This window comes from Engraulis encrasicolus, chromosome 15, assembly GCF_034702125.1.
Source record: "Engraulis encrasicolus isolate BLACKSEA-1 chromosome 15, IST_EnEncr_1.0, whole genome shotgun sequence".
Taxonomy (NCBI): domain Eukaryota; kingdom Metazoa; phylum Chordata; class Actinopteri; order Clupeiformes; family Engraulidae; genus Engraulis; species Engraulis encrasicolus.
In genome coordinates, this window is record NC_085871.1 from 7042797 (window position 1) to 7057796 (window position 15000).

General features: G+C 48.3%; 1 protein-coding gene across 1 annotated transcript in view; it reads right to left on the reverse strand.

Annotated features, from left to right (window-relative positions):
* Positions 1-15000, reverse strand: part of tbc1d22a (TBC1 domain family, member 22a) — a 115128-nt gene that overhangs the window by 35658 nt on the left and 64470 nt on the right. Inside the window, exon 11 of the mRNA XM_063218147.1 lies at positions 2261-2336. Coding sequence (XP_063074217.1) covers positions 2261-2336 — 76 coding nt within the window. The remainder of the gene's footprint in view (positions 1-2260; positions 2337-15000) is intronic.

Here is a 15000-nt window from a genome sequence, read left to right on the forward strand (position 1 = left end):
AGACAGACTCAGTGGACTTCAGCGGAGAAAGGGAGATGAGCCCACTAAAAAAACGTCTGTCTCCAACATCAGTTGTTCTCATTGAGCGGTTTGGGTTTTCAACCCCCCCACCCCCCACCCCAAATCCCAGCTGAGGCTAGATAATAACACTGCACACTTATCTGCCGTCAGATTAGGCAGAGATCCACAATAAAAGTGACATGAGTAGGGGCTCGAAGCCTCACAAAGTGAAGGTCACTCAAGAACAACTCTCCCCCCAACATAAAGAGCCTAACTGATAAGGGCCATGTTAACGCCGGCAGCTACGATAAAAAGGGCAAGACAAAGAGAAGGCTTGTGATGAAGTGGATCAAAAGAGGCACACATGATCAATTAAAAGCTGCCGAGCTGCCGAGGCTTCTTCCTTCCTTCCCTGAGACTTCTGACTTTGCAAAGCCTGCGCGCGGAGTTGGCTGTGAAACATTCATAGAGCAACATCTATGACTTAGACAAGGTTACGCAAAAGGATTGTGAGGGGTTTTTTTTTTTTTTTTAACGGAGGCTTTGAATTCAACTGCATTTCGGAAAGGGGGAGAACAAGAGCAAGAGAGATAGAGAGAGAGAGAGAGAGGGAGAGATGTGTGTGCATATGAATTATTTAAAGCACAGAGGGGAAACTCATAACATTTCTGACTGATGAGTGTGACTGCATCTCCGGAGGATGCAGACTTAGCATAAGACTTTCAGCTTACTACAATGCATCGATAATCTCCCACTTGCCAGCAACCCCTCCCCTCTCTTTTTCTTTCCCCCACAGATGCATACATACCTGCAATAGGGAGACAAAATATGATAAGATATGATAAAAATCTGCCGGCTGCCAAAAACGCTCAGCCGAACCCATCACCCATAATGCATGTATAGAGGAAGAGACTGAGACAGGGGCGGCTTTGATACAAAAGCTCAAACGTCAACGGAGAGCAAAACAGCCAGACGTGGAGGAGTAGTAGGAGGCAAAAGAAGTGAGGGACAAGGGGGGAAAGAAAGAAGTGAAGGAGGAGGAAAAAAACAACAGCGATCTCCTCTCGCCTCCCTTCTCTGGGCTTGAAATTAAAGCAATCATTGAGCCTAATGTGGGCTGAAGAGAAGGCAAGGCCCGGGCGCAGTGCGGGTGCGGGGGACCGGGCTCTGCTCTGTCTGCCAGAGAGAGAGAGAGAGAGAGAGAGAGAGAGAGAGAGAGAGAGAGAGAGAGAGAGAGAGAGAGAGAGAGAGAGAGAGAGAGAGAGAGAGAGAGAGAGAGAGAGAGAGAGAGAGAGAGAGAGAGAGAGAGAGAGAGAGAGAGAGAGAGAGAGAGAGAAATGGCCATTGAATTCTTATTACGCTTCCCTAATAGAAAGTAATGAGGGGGTCTCATGCTCCGGTGGCTCTCGCTTTCCCTCGGCGGACGGAGAGGAGAGGAGCGTGCCGCCAAAGGCCAAGCGGCTCCGGGGCTGATTGGGGATGACACGCCGGGGCTGGTGGAGCTGTGGGGGAGGGGGAGCGGGGCTGGTGGTGTGCTGGTGGGGTACTGTGGTACGTGGAGTGGGATAGCTGGGGTTGGGTGTGGAAGAGTAGCGGCGCTGGTGTGTGGAGGGGTAGGTTAAAGCTGGCTGCTGTGTGGCATGTGGAGGGGTAAGCAGTGTTGGTGGTGTGGTGTGTGAGGGGGTAACGGGTGCTGGTGTGCCGTGTTGAGGGGGTAGCTAGGCTGGTGTGCTGTGTAGAGTGGTAAGCGGTGGTGGTTTGGCATGTTGAGGGGCAAGGGTTGCTGGTGTGCTGTGTTGAGGGGTAGAGAAGGGGGGTGGTATGGTGTGTAGAGGGGTAGCTGGGCTGGTGGGGTGGAGGAAGTGAGGCTGGTGTGTGGTGCGTGTAGGGGTAGGGCATTGGTGGGGCACTGCTGTGGGAGGAAGATGGAGGGGGTGGTGGATTTGGTAAGAGAGGAGGGTGATGGGAGAGCGTGTGTGTGGTTCGTGTAGGGGTAGCGCACTGCTGTGGGAGGAAGATGGGGGGCAGGAAAGGGGGTGATGGGAGAGCAAAGGACTGTGCTGCTGCCGCTGCTGCAGTTCCACCACTGCTGGGACTGAACACACCGTCACACATACCTCCAGTTCACACACAAATAGACGCACGTACGCACGCACGCAAACATGTACACGCACGCACGCACGCACGCACGCACGCACAAGCATGCGCACACACACAAAAAAACAGAGGGCCCCCAAGCACCACAGGCACAGACACTCACCATCGATCCGGCTGACCAGCTCCTCCAGGGCCTTCACTTTTCTCTGGATTCCTGGCTGTGCGAATGTGTAGTTGTCCTTGACGGAGAAAGAGAGAGAAAAAGGGAGAGAGAGGGAGAGAAAGAGAGAGAGAGAGAGAGAGAGAGAGAGAGAGAGAGAGAGAGAGAGAGAGAGAGAGAGAAAGAGAGAGAGAGAGAGAGAGAGAGAGAGAGAGAGAGAGAGAAAGAAAGAGAGGGAGAGAAAGAGAAAGGGAGAGGGAGAGAGAGGGAGACAAAAAAAGAGGGAAAAAAGAAAGAAAATCAGATGCAGAGCTCCAGGTTTTTGCCACCAAGGCGTTTTAAATTAGCCGTGTAGATTTCAGGCAATACAACCGTTTGAATATCTGCAAGGGCTGTTTACTCTAATGAATATTAAGTCATCAATATTGCTGCATATTTGGGGAGCAAGTTGACTTGCTAGAATATTGAATCATCATGTATGGCTGGAGCCTGGGGGAAACAAGGAAGAAAAAACCCTTGTGTGGGCTGCTCCAAGGTCATCAATTTATTACGTCATCATTAAAGCCATTGATCAACTTATGATCGCGTCCATTAGCAAATGTTTAGAGGAAGCACTCACACGGCCTCACGATTATTGACGAAACAAGAAATGCCATGCAAGGCTAGCTAGGGGCTCTGCGAAGGAAATAAACATTTACAACTGTAGTACAATACAATTTAGACATTCAGGTGGACACACACACACACACACACACAGCCACACACAACACACAACACACACACACAGAGAGAATAGGAGTGTCATGTTCAGTGTGGCAGGGCTGCATGCCGGGAATAGCAATCGCTGTAATTAAGTGATAATATTCATCATGGCCCTCTCGCTAACCCACAGTGTGCCTTAATTACCACATTCATTTCCTGCGTGCCTTATCGGCCCCCTGACCGCACAGGCACTTAGGGGCCCCATGAGTCCCGACGGAGCTGGTGGGAGCCCAGGTCTGCGGAGTGGGGAGGGGTGGGGTGGGTTGAAGGGGGGGTCTCTACATAGCGACTTGCAGAATGGTGTCCAGAGAGAGTCGTGAAACAGTTGGAACTCCTTTGACTCGTTATGACTGTGTTACTAATAGAACATTCACTGGTGGTATTTCATGCAGCAGTGACGGTATTTCACTATGGCCAAGCTAGTACCGCCATCACATTGATCAGAATTTGTGTTTTCCTGCAATACTCTGTAAGACAACTGTGCAAAGACTTTGATTGCAAATTATTGGTTACTCATTAGTGTACAACAGGAGTGCTATAGAGATCAGCTGTAAGGCTGAAATCGATGAGGTTTCACTTCTTAATTATTCTATCATTGCCACTGCGTGGATTAGTGCTTGGTCATCTGTGTGTGGTTTAGTTTGAAATAATTATGTTGTTCTGTTTGAAATAAGTCACTTTGAGATGCACATACGTGATGAAGGGAAATTGTACTTCCACTTCCGTTGCCTCAATTGGCAATTAAGAAAGAGAATAACAGAGGTTCTTGAACATCACTGTAATTGGAAGTTCATAAAAAGTGGCCCAGGTTCTAGAATTAGGAGGAATCCAGTGGAAGCACAAATTCATAAAGAAGTTGTACAATATTATATAAAAATTGCTTCAGCAGTGTAGATCTTCTATTTCACTCTGCCTGAATAGGCTTTGAATAATTGTACAATAAAATAGAGAGAAACACACTTTTAGCAGAAGCCATTTATTAATACTAGACCAAAGCGAAAGTAATGCAAAAACAATGCAATTAATCCATTCAGCAAACGTTCTAGCATGTCTATAATAAATATTTACACTTAATAAATCTGCAAGTCTTTATTGAGCTAAAATCTAAGACATAGCATAGTGCAGCACTCCCTCCCTCAACAGAGCTGACAAACTAGGGGCTCTGTGGTTAAGACATGATGGATTACAGGGCGACCTGTCTTTAAAAAGCCATCCGAAAAAAGGATATTGATAACCGCTAGTCGCAGGACAGACATCGTTCAGGGCAATTACCCAAGGCCAGAGAGAAGGGACAAAGTGAAGGCACAGATGCTGTGTTAACGAGTCCACACAGCCCTTGGTAATAGAGGGCAAATTCCCACAAGACCACGAAAGGTGTATTGAAGATGATGTGTTTCGTGTTTTTGTGTGCGTGCGTGTGTGTGTATGAGTGTGTTAGAGTGTGTGTGTGTGAGAGAGAGAGAGAGAGAGAGAGAGAGACCGCAAGAGAGAGAGAGAGAGAGAGAGAGAGAGAGAGAGAGAGAGAGAGAGACCGCAAGAGAGAGAGAGAGCGAGAACGAGAGCGCACGCAAGAGAAAGCAAAACGTTCACACACCATCACTAAATGTTTCAGAGGGTGAACAGCTGTAACTCATGGGCACACTTGGAGCCAATGGGACCTGCCATTAAAAAAGCCATCGTTAACATCTCCATTTATGAAGGGAAAATGGCTACTTACACGGCTCTGCCGACGACAGCTTAAGCGACACTAATGACGACCACCACGCGGAAGAGTGACAGGGCTTGGGAGACTTAATGGGGACACCTTCATAATTGCTGGCCATGGTTATGTCCATTTACTTCAAGCAAGATTGATAACGCCCGCTTGTAAACTGACAATGGGTTCAACACTTTGCGGCGGTTGTCACGATTATGTCCGTTTAAGACAAAAATCGGGGGACGAGGGACCCGTCACAGCCCTTTGTAAGGGCCATGAGGAAATACTTCATACTCGTGATTAACTTAAGTGACACGATAACAGTCCCTGCCTATTACAGGCTGGCCCTTTTCCAGCAAAGCTCTTGTCTGAATGTTACTCGGGGGAAATATGTCATTTTGGGGCATTGTATTACAACTCGGACATACTGAGATAGACACTCAAGGCTGATGTTCAAATTCTATCTGCATAGCCACAAGGGCAGGCAGAGCAGGAGTCTGTCTGCCTCTGTGAGTGGTGTGTGTGCCTGGAAGAGTGCGTGTGTGCGTGTGTGCGTGCGTGCGTGTGCGTGTGTGTCTTTGAAAATGAGGTTTTGGAGAGCGGATGTTTTAATGTGACTAGGAAACAGCTGAGACCATTAATGCCCATTGGAGGAGAGGGAAAGAGAGAAGAGAGGACAAAAGCAGAACTGCAGGGAGAGAGGGAGAGAGAGAGAGAGAGAGAGCGAGAGAGAGCGAGAGAGAGAGAGAGAGAGCGAGAGAGAGCGAGAGAGAGCGAGAGAGAGAGAGCGAGAGAGAGAGAGAGAGAGAGAGAGAGAGAAGAGAATAATAAAGAGGATGATGAGGTTGGTGAGAAAGTCAGGCGCAAAAAAGTGAGAGAGAGAGGGGGAAAAACAGAATGAAACAGAAGGATAGTCATTAACCGACAAACAATTTAAGCTGTCCTTCAGGCTCAGCTGTGCTGCCCGTGGCTCTGACTGTGCTGGCTGTGACTGCTGGGCTCGATGGATACACACCATTACCACATAACCCTCCCCAACCCTCAGCCCTCACTCTTTTTTTCCTCTCCAGCCCTCTACCTCCTTGACCCTCGGAAAAAAGCTGAACCAGAGAGAGAAGGCAAAGCCACCAGAGTCCATCTCATGCCTATAAAATAATCATCGTGACTGAAGAGAAGCCTAAGCCGCGCTGGCTAGGAAACCCGGGTCGGGCTGTCTCAGACTAACGGGATCATCTTGGTGTTTTAATAATGAGTCCTAATGCTCACATCGGCCCAACATCCCTGCAGAGTCCAGCATTAAGACTCAAATGCTAAACTATTCCAAGAGTTCCTGTGAGGATATTTTTCCTCCTCCAGCCAGACTGCCCCCTTTGAGAAACACGGCCCTGGGAACGTTGCTACTGGCGTACGAAAGGAGTGGATCAGTCACAGTCTGGGGTCATCTATTCAGTCCCAAACTAGCTGCCTCCAATGCTTTCTCCCTCACCAGGCCTGAACCTAATTACCAGTTAACAGGGAGAACAGGTCAGTCTTAAGCATGCATTAAGCCAGCCCAGAGGCCCCTGTAATTACATCTGCATTATTAAAGTGCCTATGCTTTAATGAAGTGCCACTGCTCCCACCACTGAACTCGCCCAGTTGTAAACAAACCGCATGGCGGGAAGTAGGGAAAAAACGGAGAAGAGAGGTTTCCAAGGAAACAGGTCTATCTCATTATCCCCTTGGATCGCTGTGACAGGATGCTGGGGCTGGAACGATCTTTAATTGCGGAGAACTGCACTTAATTGCCAAAGTTCTCACCAAATTTTCGCTCAACAGCCCATTCACTTTTTAAAAACGGCTTAAATATTTAAGGGGCTTATGGGATGGACACTTTGCGACGGTGTTCTGTTCTGTTTGTGAGCACAAAGGCAGAAAGAATGAGGAGGTCCATCTTGTATTCTCACAAGTGCCACTTCCTTCAAACTGCCATTGTATTCAATACTATACATGGGCTGAATGCTTAAATAAAATCAGAGGATTTTAGTCAGTGGCCAATCCCATCTTTCTATTTAGTGATTAAGCTTGGCATCCAGTTTCTTACTCAAAGTCTTGCTCATAATGCATCATTATTATCTTCCTTAATATTTTTCTACAGATTAAGAAAGGAGAGAGCAGATTATCAAAGCTGTTCCTTTATTACTACTTGAAGCCACACAGTCCATTGGGTAGTAGGAAAGAATGTATATATCAATCAAGTTTTACTCATCCTTTCCCCAACTCATATATTATTTGTCAACTTACCCATACTATCTGTCTAGCTGTGTAGAAACTGGTAAAACACACACAGGTGGGCTGCCACTGTTGTAAACAGATCACACAGGTGATGTGCTATTTCATATACTGCTTTTTGGATACCCATGACAGTAACTGACTAAAAAAACTTGCCGAAGCCACCCTTAACTGTCTTCAATTCTTCAGTTCCGCTTGCTTCAGTTTTCGACCATGGAGTCTCACGTACCAAAATTACCCAAGTGGGCTTGTTTGATTATGAGCTGGAGGTGCATGGCTGGTTGGTTGGTTGATTGGTAGTGACAGAGGCAATGACCCTTGAAGGTCAAGAGTTGTGTACATGTGTGGAAATACTCTAGCCTTTACTCTTGCCTATGGCTAAGAGGTAGCGCACAATGACATCAACTATTCGTATGCTTCATTAAACAGATATTTACAAAGTGTAAAAATTCATTGTCTGTATAAGGCAGGGGTACTCAAAGCATTCGCTTTAGCAGTGCCAAGCCATTTTAGTCCAGGGCCACACAGAATGCAGTCCAAGAGTGTGTGTGCACGTGTAAGTGTTACAAGTGCAAACATTAAGGTAAGTGTGAACAGAAAACTTTATCGCGTTTCAGTAAGACGCCTGCTGGCCAATAGCCCCTTACTCCTGACATCATAAACAACATAAAACACGTCAGGTAGTAATGGGAGTACAAACAAATACTGACCATCAAAAAGGAAAGCATTTTGTTTGTAAATTACTTGCAGACCCCCTGTGCCAATAACATCTTTCAGTCTTCCAGTTTAATAGGAGCCCAGAGCTGGATGAAGGTTAAAGCAGGTAGACTCTGGCAAAAAAAAAGAGTCAGTGGCAAAGACATACATGTTGCCTTTCAATGTACAGTACAGCATATGGCTCACGCTGAAAGTTTCTCTTTTAGGGGGATTGAATTTAAGCCTTGGCTCTTGAACAACTTAATTGGAATCAGAGTTTTCTTCTCCCAACATCTTTGATCCTGTGCTGCAAAAGGGAGAAAATCTCATGCTTGAAATCCGCTTTTTTCCCGTTGATGTTATATTGGGCGAACACTACATCATCCACTTCAATAGATCATGTGCACTTGCTAAGCCTTTCCCAACACCTATAACAATGGAGCACAAGACTGCCGGAGCATCGAGACATATAGGGGAATAGTCTCCCTTCCTGAATCGATGAAACGGGACAACAGGCTCCTCCAAATTGGACGTACAATGGGCACGAAGTAATGTTGACCTAGCCTAACAATAAAGGCCTGAGACATTCTTTGAGAACACCAAAAACAAGATTGCTGATGGGAACTGTTTGAGCGATGACAACCTGAGATAACCCCGCCCCCTCACGCGACAATAGGCCTTCAACGCTGAACTTTTCCCTCGCAGAGAGAGTGGCAGGGTTTTGTGAAAGCTGGTATTGATGCACCTCTGTCAGGCAATGCTGCCTCTGCCTGCCATTTCCCTGAGCTTTGAGATGAGCCGGCCCCTTATCACAAATACCCCCCACTCCCTCTATTTCACTGCCACACATCATGATCACAGACTACAGACTTTATCGGCATCTCCTGGCAGGCCGTCTCTTGTAGCGGTGTCGCTGAGACGCTCCCCGCCCCTCTCTTCCTGTCCCACACGCAAACACCGCCAGGTCCAGGCATGATGGAGGAGCCTCTTTCAGGTGCCCTAATGGACTGTGAGAGGCACTTGAAAGGAGGCCTGGGGTGGGGGGATGGAGGAGGCGTAGGAGTGTGCATATGAATATAAGCGTTTGCATCGTTTAACGTGAGAAATGAGTGGGGAGAGGCCGTGTGGCCTCAAAACGGAACAGGAATTGAATTCCAGAGAACCAACGTGTCATCTGCTTCAGAAGAGCAAGGGGGTTTAAATAAATGTGCCTGCATCTTAAGAGAGTAATACGCCTGCCCATGTATGTGAATACATTAGGCTGTGTGTGTGTGTGTGTGTGTGTGTGTGTGTGTGTGTGTGTGTGTGTGTGTGCGTGTGAGCGCGTGTGCGCCCATGTGTGTGTGCCTGCGTATATGGACACATCAGCTGTGTACATCTGTGTGCATACAAAACTCAATGAAAAAAAGCTCAACCTGAGAGATGCACACAGAGAAAGTGTGTGTGTGTGTGTGTGTGTGTGTGTGTGTGTGTGTGTGTGTGTGTGTGTGTGTGTGTGTGTGTGTGTGTGTGTGTGTGTGTGTGTGTGTGTGTGTGTGTGTGTGTGTGTGTGTGTGTGTGTGTGTGTGTGTGTGCACGCGTGGGCACGTGAACACATTAGGGAGTTAAAAAAAATTGTGAGGGTACGCAGCGAGGGAGCGCTTGAGTGACAGCCACCTCTATCAGACATCTGATTGAGGGACTCAGTGAGCCGAATCAGAGGCGTACGGCTGTCAATAAAAGGCAGAGGAGACAGCTAGAGACAGAAGAGAAACACGGCCCTCTTCCCCCCTACAGTACCTGGGGGTGCCCCCAAGAGCCCATGATTGAATATAATTGGCAGGAGGGAGGGCGGGGGTGAAATAGCCTTCTAAACAAAGAATGGCATAGACAGACCCTGCTACACACACTGTCCTCACCTCACTGTCTGTCTCTTATCTCTCTCTCTCTCTCTCACACACACACACACACACGCACACACACACACACGCATGCGCACGCACACAAACACACCATTACATGAAGCGGCACATCAGTGGTGAGTCAAATTCTCCCCCAGAAAGCACAGAGCCAGAGTCCAATAGCTGCTCTCTGCATGCAGCTCTGGCTCCAAACACAGCAATCCAGGAGAGTGCCGCATCAGCTCGGTGGATAATACCACAGCGGAAATACAAGCCAACAGCACACCTCCAAGCCTGACTGGGAAAGTAAAGTGAGCGAAGAGCCCAGCGTTAAAAAAAATGTCTGATTTTTTTTTCTTTTCTGAAGAGTAGGTGTGGGATAGAGCAGAGGGGTTCACATGCCCATCCTCCACAGTGCTTGCATTCAATATTATACTGTATTCCGCTACAGCACTACGTCAGTAAAATCTCCCAAGGCTTTGGTTTTCCCTGACTAAATTAAATTAATGACCCATTAGTGAAACAAATCAAAGGCAGAACCAATAAGATTTGCCAACCAGAACCAATCCACTGTAAAAGCGACTGTATGCTTATTGAGAGCGCCTTTGTACAAAGTGAAAGAGAAGTCTGGTCGACTACCAGGCTAGGAATAGAAAGGCAGAAAATAATAATAGAGTGAGCTGTCTGAGCTAGTGGTAGAGAGGCAGTCAGTCGGTCGGTCGGTCGGGCATGGCTAGCCAGTGGTTGCGCTAAAGCACTCTGGAGGGAGGAGTGGTCCATTGGAGCGCCGGTCTGGGGTCAGCCTATGGGGCCCGGTGTCAGAGCTGAAGGACAGACTGCGCTCGGCTCAGTGCAGCTGCGGGCGGGCGGGGGCTGCTGCTGCTGTTGCTGTGGAGGCGGCACCCCAGCACGGCGCAGCGCGGGTGCAGAGGCGTCTCATTAGTATTCCGCAACAGAGCCGTAGGCACAGCGCCAGTTCGCACCCACCCGGCCCCCCCAACCAGCGGAGCCCGTCGGCCGTGACGCCTTGCCTCACTCTCCCTCTCTCCCCTCCTGGCTGGCTCGCCGCACCGGGGCTGCCATCCCATCCAAGTCAGACCCTTCAAGGACGGCGGGCGTCTCCGCTCCCAATCCCGGGGTTTAACGCGGCACAGGCGTCAAGGATGAAATGCCAATCAATGCTAACTATATAATAGATGGATGAACAGGGCTGGCCAGGAAACTGCCTGACCATGTGTCAATGTAATCTCAGCCCCTTGAGCTTCTATCAATACACTGTTCCAACAGAACACCGGAGCAATTGGCCAAATCAAATCGTTAGGACCCCTTTAGCTCAAAGTGCACCAGACGACAGAATGAAGAACATGCAAATATTTATTGGCAAAGGAAATAACCTGCAAAACACAGCGGGCAAGTCGGTTGGCTTTTGTTGCTCTTTCCTCTATTCTCTCTCTGATGCTTTTCTCTCAACAGACATTTCTGTAGTGGTTTGGAGCGTCTCACCACACTAACCCATAAACACAGACGAGACCGAAATAAAGAAACATGCGAGCCAAACAGAGCTCTCCGGTGGGACTGGATGGGGAGGCAATGGGTCTGCCTGCTATAGCAGCACCACCAGCTATTTACCCTTTGTCTCCGCAGATGCATCACATCAACAGCAACCAGATTGTGTGAGAGGGTGGAGGGAAAAGAGCCAAACACTAGCATAGTAGACAAAAGGGAAAAAAAACACAAATAACCATCCAAATAATGTTTTTTTTTAAAAAGGAGGGCATTAGAAGTGCTAGGCTAGACCTACTTCACTGCCGGTTGGCCCCTTGCTTGGGTGGTGGTAGCATCAGCCAGCTCGCGGGAACCCCTTGAGAGCCCTGGGGTAAACGGTTCCATTTCTTTTCTCCTTTAGTTAGCATGCAGGTTTGTGGAAGAAAAAAATGGGCTAAATAAGCAGGGAGCTCATTAATATCACTGAAGGTGCATTTTCTCTGACACCGGGCCTCCAGAGGAGCCTATTTATTTAGGAAATGAATAAAAGCCCGCGTTTGCCCTAGTGTAAATGCCAGAGCATTCTGTCCACACAGCAGCAGGGATCTGGGCACCGCCCGCCCCTGCTGCAGGAAATGTGTGCGGGCTGTTTCTCTCTCTCTCTCTCTGACCTTGGCTCTAATTATGTGCAGGACGCTGGGGAACGCGCGTTTCCCCCTAATGGTTTATAAACAATTTTATAGGGGCTGAACTCCGCGATGACCTTAATTAGTTTGTGATCCCTTCAGCTCGCACCCGCTAAACCCCCCTATGATCCTCGGGCTGATGGAGTAGATGGTGGGTGGGTGGTGTGGGGTGGGGATTGTGGGGGGTTTCGGAGAGGAATGTTAACCTTACTGTGCCAGGCAGGACAATTTATACTCATGCACACGGCATGCTGGGAAGGCGTGCGCTTAGATCCCTGTGGTATGCGACCACACGCAGACTAATGTTGAGTATTGCCAATTGACTCGTTCGATGCATATTTATTTCCCAACGAGAACTATAGTAAACCAATAACCATGGTCCTTGAATGTCCAAATACATGCACGTGATACTCATTGTTCCGTTAATTTAAGCCTAAATGAAAGTCAGCGAGTCGAATGAAAGCGTATATATGCGAAAGCAGAGCAAAGACATCTCTGATGTGCCGTGAGAGCAACAACACATTTTGAGACATTAAAAGAGCAAAAAAGGTCTCGTTCCATCTGGATGCTGCAGATGGCCTTAATGTGGCTTTTGTAATTTTCCTCGATATTTGTTTTCCTATCTTGAGAGACAGTGAGAGCGAACCCATCTGTATCACAAGTGTAGATGAACAACAGCTGCAGCCCTAAGGCCATGGAGGAAAGTAGGGAGGGAGGGGGTGGGGGGGTACTGATCGAAGATGCAAATAGCCAAAGAAACATGACAAATGTTACATGAAAAGGAAGAGAAAAAAAGAAAGCAGCAAACGAGAGAGAGAGGCGGATATTGCATACCACTAGGGGACGAGGAGGATATTACCTAGGAGGGGATGAGATCACAGCATTGGGCTGTTGGGAAGTGTGTGTGTGTGTGTTTGTGCGTGCGTGCGTGCGTGCGTGTGTGCGTGCGTGCGTGCGTGTGTGTGTGTGTGGTGTGTGTGGTGTGTGTGGTGTGTGTGTGTGGTGTGTGTGGTGTGTGTGTGTGTGTGTGTGTGTGTGTGTGTGTGTGTGTGTGTGTGTGTGTGTGTGTGTGTGTGTGTGTGTGTGTTGTGTGTTGTGTGTTGTGTATGAACAAGTGCCTGGTGGCTCTGCAATACTCTGCCAAATGCATGCATGTCTGGGCCGGCTTCCATCTCGCTCGCTCTCCCACTCCTGTTAAAATCCTCATATGGCACTGCCAACGCGGCCAACCTGTGATGCCAGTCTCTTCCCATCCACCCACCACCACGAATATAACACACACAGACATCCATGACCCTCATTCCTTTCAATTGGGCTCTATTTGGGAAGAATACAGAATGACAGGAGATTAGTGGCACAGTCAAGGGATGAGAAAGAATTGAGTGTTAAGCTGGACTCTCTGGCCCTCTCCACAGAGCTGTGGTATGGAAGCCATAGCTGTGGCCACACAGCGCCAACTGTGCATCCTGAAAACACCACAGTCGAAGTGCAGCAGGTACAGTCTGGGTGCCACCCCTGGCATAACACTACAAGGAGCATAGCTACCGGCACAGCAGACTCCGTTTACCCTATAACATAAGCTAAACAGCCATTTTGAGGATTAGCACGCGCCCTCTGGCTCCGCTACAGCCATACACCCAAACACCCAAGTCAGGGCCTCTGCACACTACTTCCGACAGCAATGCAGAGCACTATCGGTTCCAACAATTTCAGTTACCCCAGCACACTGGCCCATGGGTAGTCAATGGGTGGCTCCGACAAAATAGAGCTCTCCCCTAAACAGCAGCCGACATCCGCAGACATCAGCACCGGTGTGTGGGATTGTATTGAAAAAGTGGAATCAAACTTTGGCAGAGCAGTGCTCCATGTTTTGGCGGAATCGGTGTGTGGAGACCCTCAGTCAGACAGCCAGAGTGCCATGGACTAACAGGGCTTTGACACTGCAGCCCAGAAGATCACTACATTACACTACATTACACGCTGACACTTTTATCCAAAGCAACTTACACTTATTTAGGTACAGGTTGTCGGTCTCTGGAGCATTGTGAGGTTAGATGCCTTGCTCAGGGGCACTTCAGCCATGGATGGGATTTGAACCTGCAACCTTACAATTTCAAAACCAACTCCATAAACATTATGCCATGCTGGAACGCTGTTTCTTTCGTTCCTTTCCTCCTCTGCTTTTACAAATGCAGTGTTTGAATGCTTGATTTGTGTCTTGTGAGAGTCATGTTAAATGGTTTAAATGTATGTGGTGAAACTAAAGACGAATTTCCACATTGTGGACAACAAAGTATATTCATTTCCGTATTCGTAAATGCAACCTCCCACTCGCTCATATGCACACCAGGTTTGGCCCCGACCACAGTGCCCGACCCCACCAGAGACGAGAGCGGGGAGGAGGGGATGAGGGGAAAGGGGGGAAAGGGGGGAGCCAGGTGCTGCACTGTGGGCTGAGGGGAGGAGCAGCCAGCCCCTGATGAGACGGCACACTGTACTCTCCACACATAACAGGTGGCCCACCGCCTCATAATGAGCCACATATCTGGATGGATCTTTTTGTAGTGCAGGGTGAACAGGTGTCAGATATTTGGAGTGGAGGGGGGGGGCGCTGCTCTGCTTGGAAGTACAGAATATCTAGGGGGGGAAAAAAAACAAAAAAAGAGACAGACAAAGGAAAAGTTAAAAATGGAGCAGGCAAAAAAGACAGACAGGTGAAGAGGAAGAGACTGGAGCTGGGAAGTGAAGACTGAAAACGGGAAAAAAGAAACAGAAATGGAATGAAAAGAGAGAGAGAGACAGAGAATGACAAAGGAAAGAGACAGTGAAAAGAGAAAGAATGAGAGTGAAGCCTGAGAGAGTGAGGTGGGCGGGGGTGCTATGCAGACGGATAAGTAAAGAGGGGAAGTGAAATACATGGCATGAAGAGAGAGAAAGAGACAGAGCAGGGGAGAGAGATGGTGAAAAAAGGGAGGGAATGAGACAGAGCGACTGAGTAAGAGTAGGGACGGTAAAGGCAGACAGGTGAAGGGAGGGGCAGTTTGTTAGGATGTGGAAAACAGAATAAAAAAAGTCATGGAGAGATAAGAGAGAGAAAGAAAGAAGGGCAGAGAGAGACGATGAAAACAACGGAAAAAAGTGAAGCCTGTGTGAGTGAGGTGGGCTGTGCTGTGCAGACAGACAAGTAAAGATGGGAAGTGGAATAAGAGGGAAAAACAGAAATGGATAGAAGAGGATGTGAAAGAGACAGTAAAAATTGAAAGAATA